General features: G+C 47.5%; 1 protein-coding gene across 1 annotated transcript in view; it reads right to left on the reverse strand.

Annotated features, from left to right (window-relative positions):
• The window catches only part of LOC144604068 (GRB2-related adapter protein-like), a 44,142-nt gene extending 29,782 nt beyond the window's left edge, over nt 1–14,360 (reverse strand). Inside the window, exons 1-3 of the mRNA XM_078418143.1 lie at nt 14,009–14,360; nt 2,203–2,300; nt 1,227–1,349 (exon numbers count right to left, since the gene is read on the reverse strand). Coding sequence (XP_078274269.1) covers nt 1,227–1,349; nt 2,203–2,300; nt 14,009–14,086 — 299 coding nt within the window. The 5' untranslated portion in view covers nt 14,087–14,360. The remainder of the gene's footprint in view (nt 1–1,226; nt 1,350–2,202; nt 2,301–14,008) is intronic.
• Nucleotides 14,361–18,331: the final 3,971 nt, after the last annotated feature.

Raw genomic sequence — 18,331 nt, forward strand, 5'->3', positions numbered from 1 at the left:
AGAGAGCTAGATAGAGCTCTTAAGGATAGCAGAGTCAGGGGGTATGGGGAGAAGGCAGGAACGGGGTACTGATTGAGAATGATCAGCCATGATCACATTGAATGGCGGTGCTGGCTCGAAGGGCCGAATGGCCTCCTCCTGCACCTATTGTCTATTGTCTATAAAGAATGGCTGACGTTTCAGGTCGAGGGATAGTCTGAAGAAGGGTCTCGACACGAAACGTCACCCATTCGTTCTCTCCAGAGATGCTGCCTGACCCGCTGAGTTACTCCAGCTTTTTGTGTTTAATCGCAGACTCCTTGGAGGATGAAAAAAATCCTAGAGCATTATCCACCTTATTCAAATATTTCTCTCACGTTCAACCTCCTTAAAAAGATTCTGTCGTCAATACTGACGAATGGCTGCAGATTTGTTGCCCTGTTCACAAGTGACTAACATCGGAAATAATTAAATGGCTATAAAGTGCCTTGGAGTGTCCTGAAGTTTATAAAAAATAGAAAAATGTAGGTCTTATCTAAATTGCGTAGAATGAGAGACATAAGCACGAATACCATGGACTACATTTGGTTATGAGCCTTCAGCACTAAATCAAGGGTATTTCAGGAAATAACTTGTAAAATTATAAATGACGAAGTCAAGGTCAGAGCAAAATAGGGCATCACAGATTGGCACAGTGACGCAGCAGGTAGAGCTGCTGCCTCACAGTGCCAGAGACCCGGGTTCGATCCTGACCTTGGATACTGTCTATACGGAGTTCGTACATTCTCCTTGTGACCGTGTGGGTTTTCTCCTGGTGCTCCGGTTTCCTTCCACATCCTAAAGACATGCAGGTTTGTGGTCAAATGGCCTCTGTAAATTGACCTAATGTGTAAGGAGTTGATGCGAAAGTGGGATAACATAGAACTAGTGTGGACGGGTGATCGATGTTCAGCGTGGACTTGGTGGGCCAAAGGCCCTGTGTCCGTACTGAATCAAACTGAGTTAAACTGAACTAAACAGAATTCCCAAGCTAGTTGACTACAGACTCCAGCCTGTGAATCATTTTTCCAGGCTGGTGTTGTGAGCTTTTGTGTCCAACAATCTCTATAATACCAACAGCACAAAATAAAATCTTTTGAGCAGCTCATCCACCTATTGCTTGGGGCCATAGGAGAGGCAAACCTGTTGGTTTGCAATCTTTCTTGACGTGGGGAACTCTTTGTGTGGCAAACAGGTGCATTACTTACTTTACCGATATGGAGAAATCACCAGGTGAGCTCTCACTTTCTCGTAATAGAAAAGCCCCGATATATTCTTGTTTCAGGAGTGCTTCCTCCGCTGATGTTCTGGAGATTCTGCCCACATACCAGCTGTTGAGTAAAACAATTGCGTTAAAATCAGTATAGGAAGGTCATGTTATTTAGGTTTAGCTTTAGGTTTATTATTGTCACATTAGTGGGCGGCACAGTTTTGCAGCAGTAGAGTTGCTGCCTTACAGCGCCAGAGACCCTGTTTCGATCCTGACCACGGGTGCTGTCTATATGCAGTTTGATCGCCTGGGTTTTCCCCAGTTGCTCCGGTCACCTCCCACACTCCAATGATGCACAGGTTTGTCGGTTAATTGGTAAAGTTGTAAAATTGTCCATGGTGTGTAGGTTAGTGTACAGGGTTACTGGTCGGTACGGTTCGGATGGGCCAAAGGGCCTGTTTACTCACTGGCGGTGCGGATTGGATGGGCCGAAGGGCCTATTTTCACACTCTATCTTTAAAATCTGAAGTAAAGTGTAGAGTGACAGTGAAAAGCTTTGTTTTGTACGCTATCCAAACAGATCAGATATACCATACATGTAACTGTTTGAATGCAGTTAAAGATTCAGAACTGTGAATAGTACATGATGTAGTAGAGTAAAGTTGATACAGATCATCTTTAGACTCTCCCCATTTGGATAAATGTTTGCCTTTTGTAGAGTGTGAAACAGTTGACGTTTCAAGTTAGAAACATAAGAGACAGCAGTTGCTAGCAAAAAACAAAACGTTGGGAGGAACCCAATGGGTTAGGCAGCGTTTGTGGGAGGCTGGGTCTCGACCAGAAACGTGGACTAACCAGACTACTCATGTTCTCCAGAGATGTTGCCTGACCCACGGAGTTACTCCAGCACCGTCTTATTTTGTAAACCAGCATCTGCAGTTCCTTGTTTCTGCATTCTCCCAGTAAATACTTACTCATGCGGCTTCAACTTAATGTAATTCTTGGGAATAAAGCCTTCTATGCCGTGTAATTCAGCTTTATACCAATTTGGGTCATCCTCCATGTTCAGCACCTGAAGAAAAGAAAAGAAAAAAATATTGCACAAAGCCTTTGTTTCACTGAAGTGCAAGTACTATAAATCTGCAGACAATTTCAATTGCTTCTTAAATTCAACCCAGTTTGAAAAGATGAAGGACATGGGAGAAAAATATTGTAGAGAGTTGGTTAAGCATCTGAAATGAAGGAATTTGCTTTACAACCTATAGCCACAGATTTGAGGGTCCAGATAAGCATCTCTGTGCTGTGCCTATTCTATAATCCTGCGCAGAAATATTACAATTTCAGACGCTAAATTTGCAGTAGTTCTAGTCTTTAGAGTTTTAGAGATACAGTGTGGAAACAGGCCTAACGACCCATCGAGTCCACGCTAACCAGTGATCACCAATTCACTAGTTCGATCCGACACACAAGGAGCAATTTACAGAAGCCAATTAACCTACAAACCTGCACATCTTTGGAGCGTGGGAGGAACCTGGAGAAAACCCATACGGTCACAGAGAGAACGTACAAACTCTGCACAGACGGCACTTGTAGTCAGGATCAAGCCCGGGTCTCTGGCAACTCTACCGCTGCGCAACTGTGCCTCCCTAAAATCTGGATGAACATTTTTTAATATTTTTCTAAATTAGGCAGAGATCTTAAGTTGTGGGTAGATTATAACTATGGTCTAGAATCTTCCCTTGTTTAAAATCTTGTGTTCAATAAAATATTAAATCTTTCCAGTCTGAAGAAGGCACCCGCCCCAAAATGTCACCTCTGGAGAGGCTGCCTGACCCACTGAATTAATCTGGCACTTTCTGTATCTTTTTTTGTAAACCAACATCTGCAGTTCCTTGTTTCTACAAAAATGCTAAATGGTAGTTTTCTGGTTACTTGCTAGATTTTAACCTTTAGACCAAAACTCTGACCAAAATAGTTTCGAGAACTGCACATGTAAAGCACAATGCATATTATTAGCAGCTAATAAGCTGGAAACAAATGAACATTTATTCACAAAATGCTGGAGTAACTCAGCAGGTCAGGCAGCATCTCGGGAGAGAAGGAATGGGAGACGTTTCGGGTCGAGACCCTTCTTCAGACTGAAGAAGGGTCTCGACCCGAAACGTCACCCATTCCTTCTCTCCCGAGATGCTGCCTGACCTGCTGAGTTACTCCAGCATTTTGTGAATAAATCGATTTGTACCAGCATCTGCAGTTATTTTCTTATACTTCTTAAACAAATGAAAATACCAGATTACACAAACCAATGTAAGTGTGTCAAGAATCATAGATCATAGAAAAGTACAGCATAGGAAGAAGCCATTTGGCCCACAATATCTGTGCTGAACATGATGCTAAGTTAAACTGATCTCATCTGCCTGCACATGATCCATATCCCTGTAGAGGTCCATGCGTTGTGTAAACGTTCTGTTTGATCATTAACCGAATACAGCCCCCGTCGCTCACCCGCGCGTGCCCGAGTTCAAATCCCAACGGTCAAATCCTTTGTTCTCCTGGCACACGACGGCCGCCCCCCTGACCGCGTGATTGGTCGGCCCAGATCACGCCCGGTCCCCGCGAGAGTTTGAGCCCGACAAACGACGGTTCGAAACCAAAGTGGCTCGGCCCGCCACATGACCCCCCCCCCACCCAGAACCGGAGTAATGGAGACGGTTAGGCCGACGAGTGAGGCGGCCTGATCATGTGTACGTGTCTCCTGCTTTCAGGGTCGCAGCTGGCAGAGTTGAGGGCGGGTGCGGTCGTGACGGTGGCGGGGTTGTGCCACCTGCACTGGTTGGACAATGTCCAAGTGTGCCGGCTTAAGACAGTCCACGGAGACAGTCTCGTGCCTGCCGTCCATGTTGATGACAAAGGGCGTGGTGCCGTGTTGCAGTAACTGGAAGGGTCCCTGGTAAGGCCTTCGCGGTGGCTTACGGTGGGAATGTTCGCCAGGAGATGGCGGTGCGGTAGGCGAGCATCTCCTCATCCTCTCGCTGGGCGGCCGCCACCGCCGCGTAGTCAACACCCGGGGCCAGAGCATGGATGGCATTGATGGCGGAGCGGGACAACGCATCTGCGACCCGGTCGCACTTGCCTGCGATGTGCTGGACACAAGTCGTGTACTCGGAGATGTCGACCAAGTGACGCTGCTGCCGGGATGACCAGGGATCAGACACCATGGCAAAGGCAAACGTGAGTGGCTTGTGGTCGGTGAAAGCTGTGAAATCCCTGCCCTCGAGGAAGTAGCGGAAATGCCGGATGGCAAGGTAGAGCACGAGGAGCTCCCAGTTAAAGCGCTGTATTTTTGCTGGGGGGGGTGGGGGTCTCAGGTGACGACTGAAAAAGGCGAGGGGCTGCCAGCTTCCATTGATCAGTTGTTCCAGCACTCTGCCCACGGCTGTGCCAGATGCATCAACCGTGAGTGCTGTTGGCGCATTGGCCCGTGGATGTACCAACATCGTCCCTTTGCCAGCACCTCTTTGGCGTTGTTGAACGCAGTCGTGGCTGCATCGTCCTAACGAGCTCTTTCGGCTTGTTGGCCAAGGCCTTGAACAGCGGTTGCATGATCCTGGCGGCTGCTGGCATGAAACGGTGATAGAAGTTGACCATGCCGACAAACTCCTGGAGTCCCTTCACCGTAGAGGGTTTGGCAAACTTGCGAATGGCTTCAACCTTGGTTGGGAGCGGGACCACTCCGTGCTGGTTGATGTGGAGGCTAATGGAAGGGAGGCCAAACTGACACTTGGCAAGGTTGATGGCCAGGCCATGCTCATTGAGCTGCTGGCAGAACAGCCGTAAGTGTGCGCAATGTTCCTGGCGAGAGCGCTGGCAACGAGGATGTCATCAGGGGAGATGAACACGAAATCCAGTCCACGGCCCACCGTGTCCAAGGGGGCTCAAGAAGCCTGGGCGGCGTTCTTGAGGCCAAAAGGCATCCGTAGGAACTCAAAGGGCCCGAACGGGGTAATGAGATCCGTCTTGGGGATGTCGTCCGGGTGGACTGGAATCTGATGGTAGCCATGTACCAGGTCGATTTTGGAAAGAACCTTGGCGCCGTCCAGATTGGCCGTGAAGTCCTGGATATGAAGGACAGGGTACCGGTCGGCCATTGTGATGTCGTTGAGAGGGCGGTAGTCCCCACAGAGTCCCCAGCCCCCAGACGCTTTGGGGACCATGTGAAGCGGGGATGACCACGGACTGTCTGAGCGGCGCACTATGCCCATTTCCTCCATCTTGTGGAACTCGTCTTTGGCTAGTTGGAGCTTGTCGGGGGGCATCCAGCGTGTGTGTGCATGGACTGGCGGTCCGGTGGTGGGGATATGGTGCTTCACCCCGTGCTTGGGGCTGGCCGTTGTGAACTGGGAGGTTATGATGTCGGGGAAATCGTCCAAGATCCTGGCGTACTCGTTGTCGGAGAAGGTCACCGAGCCGGGATGTGGCGCAGACAATTCGGCGTGGCGCAAGGTGTTCGACCCGAACGTCTCAGAATTGACGAGACGTTGTCCCTTCACGTTGACCAGCGGGGAGTGCGCCCGGAGGAAATCGGCGGCCAGCAGCGGTTGGGAGACGTCAGCGATAGTAAAGGGCCACTTGAAATGACAGGAGTCGAAGTTGAGCGGGATCGTATGCCTTGATGCTGCTGCCATTGGTGGCAGCCAGAGAAGGCCCCCTCTTTCCGGAACGAGCGTCGGCCCCCAATGGGGACGAAACACTGACCTCTGCTTCTGTGTCCACGAGAAAACGCCGCCCCGAGTGATGACCCCATGTGTGGAGCAGGCGATGCTTCTGGACAGCCGCAGTAGCCACTACCTTTTGGAACAGCAGGCAGGTCGTGTGTCCGTCCATCAAGGTGAGCATTTCCTCCGTAAGCATGAACGTCTTGCGGTCGCCATGGCCGGCCATGTGCAGGAGTCTGGCTAGCCTGTCGCGGCAGCTGAGAATGAAAGTGCGCATGAGGAGCGTTTTGAGGCCCTCGTACGCTGGTGGCTGGTGAAGGTGATCGATTATGCGCCTGGCGGTGTCCTGATCCAGTGCACTGACCACCTAGTAGTATTTGGTGCAATCGGCGGTGATCTGGCGGATGTGGAACTGGGCTTCAGCCTGTTGAAACCACACGTGGGGCTGTGATGTCCAGAAAGTGGGCAGTTTGATCGAAACTGTGTGCTGCTGGTCTGGGTAGTCGGCTGCAGACATGATACAATCCAAAATAGGCCGTTTTGGATCATCGGGGTCACCACTGTAGAGGCCCACACATTGTGTAAACGCTCCGTTTAATCATTAACCGAATACAGCCCCCGTCGCTCACCCGCGCGTGCCCCAGTTCAAATCCCAACGGCCAAATCCTTTGTTCTCCTGGCACACGATGGCCGCCCCACTGACCGCGTGATTGGTCGGCCCAGATCATGCCCAGTCCACGCCAGAGTTCGAGCCCGACAAACGACGGTTTGACACCAAAGTGGCTCGGCCCGCCACACCCCTCCATTTCTTGCACATCCATGTGCCCATCTAAAATTTTCTTAAATGCCACGGTCACATCTGCCTCCACCACCACCAGGGCAGTGCGTTCCAGGCACCCACCGCACCTTCGTAAAAAACTTGCCCCACACATCTTTAAACTTTGCCCCTTTCTCCAGAGATTTGCCATCTGGTCTTTGACATTTCCAGCCGTGAAAAGCTTTCCAACTGCCTACCCTGTCTATGCCTCTCATAATTTTGTACACTTCTATCAGGTCTCCTCAGCCTCCAACGCTTCAGAGAAAACAATCCACATTTGTCCGACCTCTCCTATAGATTATACCCTCTAATCCAGGTAGCAATGTGGTAAACCTCATCTACGCCCTTTCCTAAGCCTCCACATCCTTCCTGTAATGGGGCGACCAGAACTGTGCGCAATACTCCAATGCAACCCAACCAAAGTCCTACAAACATGCATCATGACTTCCTGACTCTTGTACTCAATGCCCTGACATGTATACCTTTTTTACTACTCTATCTACTGTGTTGCCACTTTAAGGGCGCTATGGACTTGGACCACAAGATCCCTATGCACATTAATACTGTTAAGGGTGTTTCCATTAACTGTATACTTTCGCCTAACAACCACCACCTGCAGTATCTAGCCGGTCCCCTCAAAACTAAGGTCTCCACTCATCCCAGTTCTGCCATACCTCCACACCTTTGCTGCCATCCCAGGCCGACCATCAATCACCCGTTCACTCTCCTGTCATGATATCCCACTTTCGCATCAATTCCCTACACACTAGAGGCATTTTACAGAGGCCAAACGCGCACATCTTTGGGATGTGGGAGGAAACCAGAGCCCCCCCCCCCCCCCCAGGTCACAGGGAGAACGTGCAACTCTACACAGACAGCATCTGAGTTCAGGATTGAACCTGGGTCTTTGGTGCTGTGAGGCAGCAGCTCTACCAGCCGTGCCACTGTGCCGCCCTAAAGAAACTTCTTTATGGAGATGGTGGTGAACTTTGGATTATATGTCTTCCAGGAGGTTTGTGGAGGTGCAGTGACTGAGATACAAGACAGAAATTGATGGTTATTTGGATATTAAAGGAAGTCGGCTATGGAAACAGATCTGCCGGCTCCGGCCGCAGGGGGCAAATTCGACCCGTTGATCAGCTGCAGAAAATCCCGATGAGGTTGAGATCGGCTGCCTCACCCGGCATAGCGCCACATTTCAAGAGCGCTCTATCAGGATTAAAGAAGGGGGCCGGACCACCAGTTGGGGAAAAATGGGTGGTGGACCTGTATTGTGAGGTGTAAGTTCATTCAGCTCCATCTGGGAATCTAAGCCTTGAGTGAGTGCTTCCTGGTTGGTGATTGCTGGCTGTCATCTCTTGCCTAACGACAACAAATGGAATCTCCCAGTGGAAGAAGCAAGTCTGGCGGTCGGTTTGACAGTATTGACGCACAGTTCTCGAGATCCCCACTGGGCACGAGGGCATAGGTTCAAGGTGACGAGGGAAAGATTTAATAGGAATCCGAGGGTTAACCTTTTCACACAAAGGGTGGTGGGTGTATTAAATTCTAATCAACTTAATGGAACTGTGAAAGATTTATCTAATCTAATCGCATCCCATCCGCCTGTATATGTTCCAGGCACTTACAACTCTCTGGATAAAATAATTGCCACATAAAGCTCCTTCAAAGTTTCCTACTTCTGTAAATTGCCCCTAGTGTGCAGGATGCAAAATTAGGATAACATAGAACTAGTGATCGATGGTCGGTGTGGGCTCGGTGTGCTGAAGGGCCTGTTTCCTGATTGAGAATGATCAGCCATGATCACATTGAATGGCGGTGCTGGCTCGAAGGGCCGAATGGCCTCCTCCTGCACCTATTGTCTATTGTCTATTGTCTATTTCAATGTTGTATTTGCTTTGTCCATGCTAATTTTAACTTTTCCATGTACCTTGTTCTGTGTTGTGACTGTTGGCAGACCAATTTTCCTCTGTGGATGAATAAAGTTTTATTGTATCGTATCGTATCTCTAAACGAAACTAAACTAAGACTCGCCTAGCCCTGTCCTCCAGAGATGCTGCCTGACCCACTGAGTTACTCCAGCACTTTGTGATTTCTTTTGTAAACCAATATCTTCAGTACCATGTATCTCCGGATTATCTTGGTCAATTAATGCATTGTAGGTTATTGGACCTTATTGAATGCAAATTGACTGCCACATTAACCTCTCTCCAGTGACTGCACTCCACGAGTAATTTTCTGTGAGAACCATGGCAAAGAAATAAATGAATGAGAATTTTTTTTTCTGCTGGGGTGTACGATGGATCTCCAATGTCAGGACCATCCAGTGTAAGTTGCTACATATAATTATTGCCGATTGAGTGATAAAGACCATTTTGGATGAGATAGGGGGATGAAAGAATGCCTAGAAAACTGTCCCTAAGTAAATGCTTGATTTCTTTTGGAGTTAGATACTTTTCTTCTGGTAGAATTTGACTCGGCGGCATGGTGGTGTAACATTGGAGCTCCTGCCTTGCAGCGGCAGAGGCCCGGGTTCGATCCTGACAATGGATGCTTGTATGTACGGAGTTTGTACGTTCTCCCCATGACCTGCAAGGGTTTTCTCCGAGATTTCGGTTTCCTCCCGCACTCCAAAGACATGGTTAATTGGCTTGGAAAAAAATGTTAAAAAATTGTCCCTCGCGTGTGTAGGGTGATGTTAATGTGCGGGGATCGCTGGTTGGCGTGGACTGTTTCCGAAGGGCCTGTTTCCTTGCTGTATCTCTAAACTAAACTAAACTAAACTAAGCTAAACTAGGCTGTGTGTATTTTCACTATCTGAAATGTAATTGCCATTTGGTTGTAAAATACCTTGCGGCAGCACAGTGGCGCAGCTGGTAGAGCTGTTTCCTCAGAGCACCAGAGCCCCGGGTTCAATCCAGACTTTAAACTTTGGAGATACAGCGTGGTCCATGTTGACCAGCAATCACCCACGTACACCCCTACACCCCAGGGACACTTTACAATTTTTTTTACCAAAGCCAATTAAACTACAATCCTGTTCGTCTTTGGAGTGTGGGAGGAAACCCAAGCACCCAGAGAGCCGATGCAGCCACAGGGAGAACGTACAAACTCTGTACAAACAGCACCCATATTGAAAATCAAACCCGTGTCTCAGGCGCTGTAAGGCAGCAACTCTACCGCTATGCCACTGTTCCCCCCCCCTGGGTGCTGTGTGTGTGTGGAGTTTGCACATTCGTCCTGTGACTGCACAGGTTCCTCCAGGTGTTCCGCTTTCCTACCACATCTCAAAGAATGTGTGGGTTTTAGATTAATTAGCCTCTACATCGCTCCTAATGTGTAGGGAGTGGATGAGAAAGTGGGATGACACAGAACGGTCTATAAACTCTCTAAATGTTTATAAACTCTCTAAACTCCCCTCAGCTCTGATTATCCTGACCTAGGATGTTGTCTGAAGGGAGTTTTGAAAGTTATCTCTGTGATTGCACACCTCTCACCCACTTCCTAAAGATGTTAAAGTGGGATAACATAGAACTACTGTGAACCGGTGATCGATGGTTGCCAAGGACTCAGTGGGCCAAAGGGCCTGCTTGCATGCTTAACTCAAATAATTAAACTAAACCTATGAGCAAACAACTTTGACACCTACCAAACCCTCTCACAGTTAATATAGTGAAAGAAAAGACTCCAACTCACATCTCCTTCTCAGATACAATGTGTAGGAAGGAACTGCGGATGCTGCTTTACACCAAAGATAGACGCAAAATGCTGGAGTATCTCAGCGGGTCAGGTAGCATCTCTGGACAAAAGGAATAGGTGATGTTTTGGGCCGAGACCCTTCTTCGGACTGAGAGTCCCTCAGTCTGAAGAAGCATTTTGACCCGAAATGTCACCTATTCCTTTTCTCCAGAGATGCTGCCTGACCCGCCGAGTTACTTTTGCACTTTGTATCTTTCTTCCTTCTCAGATACCATAGCCTTGGCACAAGGAAAGGTACAGGGAAGGTAATATGGGAACTGTGCGTGGTTGGATCACAGAGGTTGAGTTTTGAGGCTTGAAGATCTGCTCCAACTTTTTTTTGGATTTAAAATAATGTTTTTTCAAAATAATGCATTGGTGTGAGTGCAATGGGGAGGGGTGGCCGACTGGTTTTAAGTGAGCTAGCAGAAGGAAAAGCCACATTCAAAACCATCTCCATGTGGCGCTGCCATCTATCATCAAGGATGGCCACCATCTGGGCTGTGCCCTCTTTTTGCTGCTACCATTGGGCAGGAGGTACAGAAGCCTGAAGTCTCACACCAACAGGTTTAGGAACAGCCACTTTCTTGCAACCATCTGGTTCTTAGAAACATAGAAACATAGAAAATAGGTGCAGGAGTAGGCCATTCGGCCCCCTCGAGCCTGCACCGCCATTCAATATGATCATGGCTGATCATCCAACTCAGTATCCCGTACCTGCCTTCTCTCCATACCCCCTGATCCCTTTAGCCATAAGGGCCACATCTAACTCCCTCTTAAATATAGCCAATGAACTGGCCTCAACTACCTTCTGTGGCAGAGAATTCCACAGATTCACCACTCTCTGTGTGAAAAAAAACTTTCTCATCTCGGTCCTAAAAGACTTCCCCCTTATCCTTAAACTGTGACCCCTTGTTCTGGACTTCCCCAATATCGGGAACAATCTTCCTGCATCTAGCTTGTCCAACCCCTTAAGAATTTTGTACGTTTCTATAAGATCCCCCCTAAGTTTCTATAAGATCCCCCCGACCTGCACAGCCCTAAACCCACCTCAGCAACGCAACACTACGAACCACCTCTTGCAGTGCCAGTGCCTTGTCCCTATTATGTCTTTGCACTAATGTCTTGTTTTTGCAGCCTTTTTTTTCTTTTCACTGCCTTGTATAATTTATGTATAATTATGTTCTATGTGTTGTCTGACTCGACATGTCTATATTGCAATTTTCATTGTATTTGTAGATCATCATACTCTGCATTTAACAGTGAAATCGGCTTGACTTGTAATTAAATATATTACAAAGTGCCCCCATTAAATATGTTTGTGAGATTACCAATTAGTTGAATATTTCATGTAATTTTAATTTTGTATATTTCAGTACAAACCACCAGTAGATTATATGGTTGATTATTTTATTAGATTACATGCACTTTCTCATTTAGTTTAATCTCATTTAAATAAGTATTAATTTCAGAATTTATGGCAATGATAAATATAAAACCCGATCCAAACAATGAACTACTTTATTTTTGCAGGTTAATTTTTCACTTGCTATATCTACTAAGTGTGCCAATTTAACCAAAATGAAACTAAAAGCTTTTGATTAATCTGTACAAGATCATGAGAGGAATAGATAGGGTAAATGCACAGAGCCTTTTACCCAGAATAGGGGAATCAAGAACCAGAGGACATAGGTTTAAGGTGAGCGGGAAAAATTTAGTAGGAACCTGAAGGACCACCTTTTCACACAAAGCTGTATGGAACAAGCTGCCAGAGGAGGTAGTTGAGGCACGTACAATCGCAATGTTTAAGAAACATTTAGACAAGTACATGGATAGGACAGGTTTAGAGGGATATGGGCGAAACATAGGCGGGTGGGATGAGATGGGGCATTTTGGTTGGCGAGGTCGACTTGGCCTGAAGGGCCTGTTTCCGCGCTGTATGACTCCATGTTTATAAATGGTATTTACTCTATTACAACACACTGTTTTGATATCCCTTCCTACAGTCAAATCTCTAGAAGTAAAGTTGCTATAAATGTGAAACTCGAGATGGGAATTTGGCCACACAATTCTTGCAATAGCAGACCTATTAAACACTCAATAGGTCTAAATAGTTTGATCAGAGTATCAGTAATGTGCTAGAAGCAAAGAACTACAGATGCCGGTGTACAAAGAAATGACACAAAGCGCTGGTGTAACTCAGCGGGTCAGGCAGCATCCCTGGAGAACATAGATAGGTGACGTTTGGGTCGAGATCCTTCTTCAGTCTGCATGGGTTAGATGGGTTTATTGTTTAATGTCTCACATATATTAAAAAAACACATCCAACATTGCATCACTTTCTCACTGAAGACCATTCTAAACCTTTGTGCTCGAATCTAACTTAGGCCCATGAAACCACTGCATGCATTTTCAGTCTGAAGAAGGGTCCCAACCTGAAATGTCATCTATCCATGTTCTCCAGAGATGCTGCCTGACCCGTTGAGTTTAGTTTAGTTTAGAGATAGAGCGTGCAAACGGGCCTTTTGGCCCTCCGAGTCCGCACTGACCAACGATCGCCCGTACTCTAGCTCGTGCCTACACAATAGGGACAATCTACATAGGCTGATTAACCTACAAACCCGCACATCTTTGGAATGTGGGAGGAATCCGGAGCACCCGGAGAAAACCCACGTGGCCACAGGGAGAATGTGCAAGCTCAGTACAGACAGCCCGGGTCTCTTGGCGCTGTAAGGCAGCAACTCTACCTCTGCCCCACTCTGCCACGCTAGTTACTCCAGCACTTTGTGTCTTTTTTATCAGTAATGTACCTTTTTCATTTAAAACCCTCAGGAAGTCTTTTAGTGCAGTTGCGGCATTGAATCTGATAAATGTGACGGTTAATTCACGAATCCCACAGAGCAACACGCGACAGGCAAAAAAATTAACCTGGAGTTTTCAACAAGATGCAGCTTTGAAATACACAGCGGTGGGTGGCGTTGAAGCAATTGAGAAGAAGGTGGTGCAGTTTTTGAATTGGAGCTCGGTTTCATGTGGGGTCGGGTGCTTGGAATAAATTATTTCATAATGTGATCTATACTCCCTCGGCTGTATGGTTTTACTGGGTTTCATGCAAAACAAGGAATTTTACTGTACCGAGGTACATGTGCCAATAAAGTATAATTGAATCATTCATTGAAACATCTTAGGGAGGGAGTGGGGAAGGGTCAATTGATAGTTTTAAAACCAAGATCTATATTTGGGATGGACAAGGGACTTACTGATATGGAACAAGCGAAGTGAATGGACAGGCCAACCATGCTTTTGTTGAATGGCGCAGCAGGCTTGAAGGTTTGAAAGGTTTGAAGGTTTCAATCTGTTACTTAAGAATAAACCTCGGTTTAAACCAGCATCTGCAGCTCCTTCCTACACTCAAGAAAGCACGTCGTGCTAAAGCTGAACCAGAGGGTGAATGGGAGAATGCAGTGCTGATTGAAACAGTGCTTGAGATGGATGCTGTTTTGTACTTACCTTCAGGGTATCTGCCTTGTTGAAGCTCAGCTCGTCGGTGGCCGACGCCACAAAATTGTACAAGGCGACAGCTTCCATGGTCGCGGCTGACGGGAAGATCACCTGTGTCTCCCCTTTGCCCTGCCGTTCCAGACCAGGGAGACGAAGCTGCTCCTCCAGGTAACGGTGACAAGCTGCAGGTCGCCTTGGCGATGATCTCCGTCCTTCGCTTCTGCCTGCCTTCCGAGGCAGAGCCTTTTAAGTTTCAATGAGGCTGTGTTCCTGTACGAAGGAGGGCTGGCTGTAGCTACACACAGCGTCTGAACATCACTTGAGTGTGAAAAGCATTTCCGTCAGCTGCATCTGAAAAGGGGATCTCTCTCTCTCTCTCTCTCTCTCTCTCTCTCTCTCTCTCTCTCTCTCTCTCTCTCTCTCTCTCTCTCTCTCTCTCTCTCTCTCTCTCTCGATCTTTTCTGCATTTAAATGCAGCATCTTTGACAGGAAGCTTCAGACTCATTATTGTGCAAGCATTCACCAGCAGGATTCTGATTTTATGATTCCCCTCTTATTCGAAGCTGCCCTGGTGTGTTGTTCTTTACCAATCGTTAAAATTTGATCAGCTTGTGCCTTGACAAATTTCTACTTCACCTCCCTAAGGTGAGAGTATTTGTATTCAATCTGCCTGCTATGTAAGACCTATCAGGACACCATCCTTCCTGTGTGAACCTAATAAGGAGCTGGCAAATTATTCAATAGTCACAAATTTCCCACCAGCCTAGTTCCATGTATCTCATATAAAACGCACATATGTGCATGTGTAGACACCATCTGCATGTATCTCTGTACCTATGCAAATATGTTTTCATATCTGCACCTGTGTTTGGAGCCCTAGAGTCATACAGCATGTTAAACAGGCCCTTCAGCCCAACTTGCCCATGCCGACCAAGATGCCTCTTCTACGCTAGTCCCATCTGCCCACGTTTGGCCATATGTACGTTTTGTATGGTATCAATATTGCATTCTCCAAATTTAGGTAACCCCGACAACACCTTCCCCCCTTCCCTTTGACCCCCCACACCTCCCTTTCTACCCCCCCCTTTCTGTGCCCCACCTGGACTAACACCTATTTCTCCCCTGTTGTGCCCCTCATGTTCTTCAACTCTTTCCGAATGTCCTTGTTCATCAGAGGAGCCTACAACTGGCGCCCACAGGGGACAGCACGGTGGCGCAGCGGTAGAATCACTGCCTCACAGCGCCAGAGTCTCAGGTTCAATCCTGACTGCAGGTGCTGTCCATACGGAGTTTGTACGTTCTCCCTGTGACCGCCTGGGTTTTCTCCGGGTGCTCCGGTTTCCTCCCACATGCCAATGATGTGCAGGTTTGCAGGTTAATTGGCTAGAGTAAAGATTGTAAATTGTCCTTACTGTGTTGGATAGTGCTAGTGCATGGGGTGATCGCTGGTCGGCGCTCTCGGTGGGCTGAAGGGCAATGTTTCCGCGTTGTATCTCTAAACTGAACGAAACCAAACTAGTAGAAGGGACCTTCTGAGTGTGAGCTGTTGCTTCTTCCGCCCGAGGCCCAGTCACTGCTCGTGACACTCTCCACCTCTCAGCTGTGAGGCCACGAAAGGTCAGAGTAACCACAGGTACCTGACGAGAGATGAAGGAGAGCCACAGGCTGGTCCAACGCGATCCAACCCCTTGATATCATTCGGTGCCAATTGAGCACAATGTGTTTCTTTCTGGCTGATAGAGCTGCTGCCTCACTGCACCCAGGCACGATCCTGACCCTGGGCGCTGGCTGTGTGGTGTTTGCACGCTCTCCCTGTGAACTTGTGGGTTTCCTCCGGGTGCTCCGGTTTCCTACGGACCCACGAGATCACAGGGAGAAGGTACAAACTTGGCGCAGACAGCGCCCGTGGTTGGGATCGTACCAAGGCCTCTGGAGCTGTAAGGCAGCAACTCTACTGAGGGACCACTCTGCCGCCCATTCCATAACCCCACTGATCGGACCTTCTCTGATGTGAATACTTTTACCCAGTTGAGTCATAGAAACATAGAAACATAGACAATAGGTGCAGAAGGAGGCCATTCGGCCCTTCGAGCCAGCACCGCCATTCATTGTGATCATGGCTGATCATCCACAATCAGTAACCTGTGCCTGCCTTCTCCCTTCTTCTTATGTCGTACGTCTTTTAGACCTGCAGCTCCGTTGAGGCGAGCCAGGCTAACGTGTCATCGTCCAGGTCAATCAGACCTCGTTCACCATTCGGTGGCCGGTATTTGGGGCAACTGGTAACTATGTGCTCCACTGTCTGTGTTGGGTCCCCACACTGCCCATATCCCTTGATTCCACTAGCCCCTAGAACTTTATCTAACTCTCTTAAATTCATCCAGTGATTTGGCCTCCACTGATCTCTGTGGCAGAGAATTCCACAAATTCAAAACTCTCTGGGTGCAAATGTTCTTTCTCACCTCAGTTTTAAATGGCCTCCCCTTTACTCTAAGACTGTGGCCCCCTGGTTCTGGACTCCCCCAACATTGGGAACATTTTTCCTGCATCTAGCCAGTCCTTTTATAATTTTATATGTCTCCATAAGATCCCCTCTCATCCTTCTAAACTCCAGTGATGGAGTCAGCTAGTTACAAACTGGGGGAGGAGGAATCTGTCATGTATTCTGTAAAGATAGTGCTGTTGGCTTTCTGCATGAAGATAGCTATTGTCAGCACTGGCAGCAAGAGGTCAGTCTGCATTCAAGGCTTCATTTCGCCAAATATTTCCACTTGCTCCACCAAGGCCTGTTGGATCTCGCGGCCTCTAACCACTTTAACTCCCCTTCACATTCACCTACTGACCTTTTTGTCCTGGGCCTCTCCATTGCCAGAGTGAGGCCCACATACAAACTGGAGAAACACCACCTCATATTCCGCTTGGGTAGCTTACAACCCAACCATGAACATTAAATTGTCCAAATTTAGGTAAGTAACCTACAAACACCTAACCCCTATACCTCCTCTTCTTCCCCCTTTCTTCCCTGTGCCCCACCATTTATCCCTTTCCCCATCCACCTATATTCTTTCCTCTAGCTTCACATTTCACACTTCTTCTTTCCTTATCTCCAAATCTCACTCTTTTTGTCTTTTCAGCTCGTGCCTTTGTCAATTAATCTGCCAATCAGCCCCCCCCCTCCCCACCACCTGTATCCACCTATCACTTGCCAGGATGTGTTCTGCCCCACCTCTCTTCCAGCTTTCACCCCCTCACTACAATCAGTCTGAAGCAGGGTCCCGTCCCAAAACGTCTCCTGTCCATGGTCTCCAGGTAAGCTGCCTGACCTGTTGAGTTACTCCAACACTTAGCTTCATTTTTGGAAATCAGCATCTGCAGTTCCTTGTGGCTGCATTCAAGACTTTGTGAAGTTTAGTTAAAAGATACAGCATGGAAATAAGCCCTTCTGCCCCCTGAGTCCATGCCGACTATCAATCACTTGTTCACACTAATTCTATGTTATCCCACTTTCTCATCCACTTCCTACATACTAGGGGTAATTTACAGAGTTTAATTTAGTTTAATTTAGTGTAGTTTAGTTTATTGTCATGTGTACCGTGGTACAGTGAAATGTTTGTTGTTGCGTGCTATCCAGTCAGCGGAAAGACTATACATGATAACAATCGAGCTGTCCAGTGTACAGGTCCAGGATAAAGGGAATAACATGGTGCAAGATAAAGTCAGAAAAAAGATAGTCTAAGGGTCTCCAATGAGGTAGAAGGTACCTCAGGACCGTTCTCTTGTGTTGATAGGATGGTTTAGTTGTCAGCTGGGAAGAAACGGTCACTGAATCTGGAGGTATAGATTTTCACACTTCTGTGGCCCTTGCTTGATGGGAGTGGGGAGAAGAGGGAGTGACCGGGGTGAGAATCATCCTTGATTAGGCTGGTGGCCAATTAACCTACAAACCCACCGTCTTTGAGATGTGGGAGGAAACAGAGGCCCAGGAGCGGTTGGAGCAGCGTTGGGTTAAAAACGTTCCCTCACACTTCAGAAGAAGTGGCCTGGAGGAAGCCGCTGATTGGGCGTAACCTCAGGTTTGTATTTCTGCTTTCTGTTCGTACTTTGTAGTTAAGGGTTCAGTGAGTTAAGGGTTCAGTGAGTTAAGGGTTCAGTGAGTTAAGGGTTCAGTGAGTTAAGGGTTCAGTGAGTTAAGGGTTCAGTGAGTTAAGGTTCAGTGAGTTAAGGGTTCAGTGAGTTAAGGGTACAGTGAGTTAACGGTTCACTGCTTTTTAGTAAAGGTACAGTTTAAAGGATTAAGAGGGATTTGATTTAATTTGGGGGTAAGACATGTCA

The sequence above is a fragment of the Rhinoraja longicauda genome, chromosome 21 (genome assembly GCF_053455715.1).
Source record: "Rhinoraja longicauda isolate Sanriku21f chromosome 21, sRhiLon1.1, whole genome shotgun sequence".
Taxonomy (NCBI): Eukaryota; Metazoa; Chordata; class Chondrichthyes; order Rajiformes; family Arhynchobatidae; genus Rhinoraja; species Rhinoraja longicauda.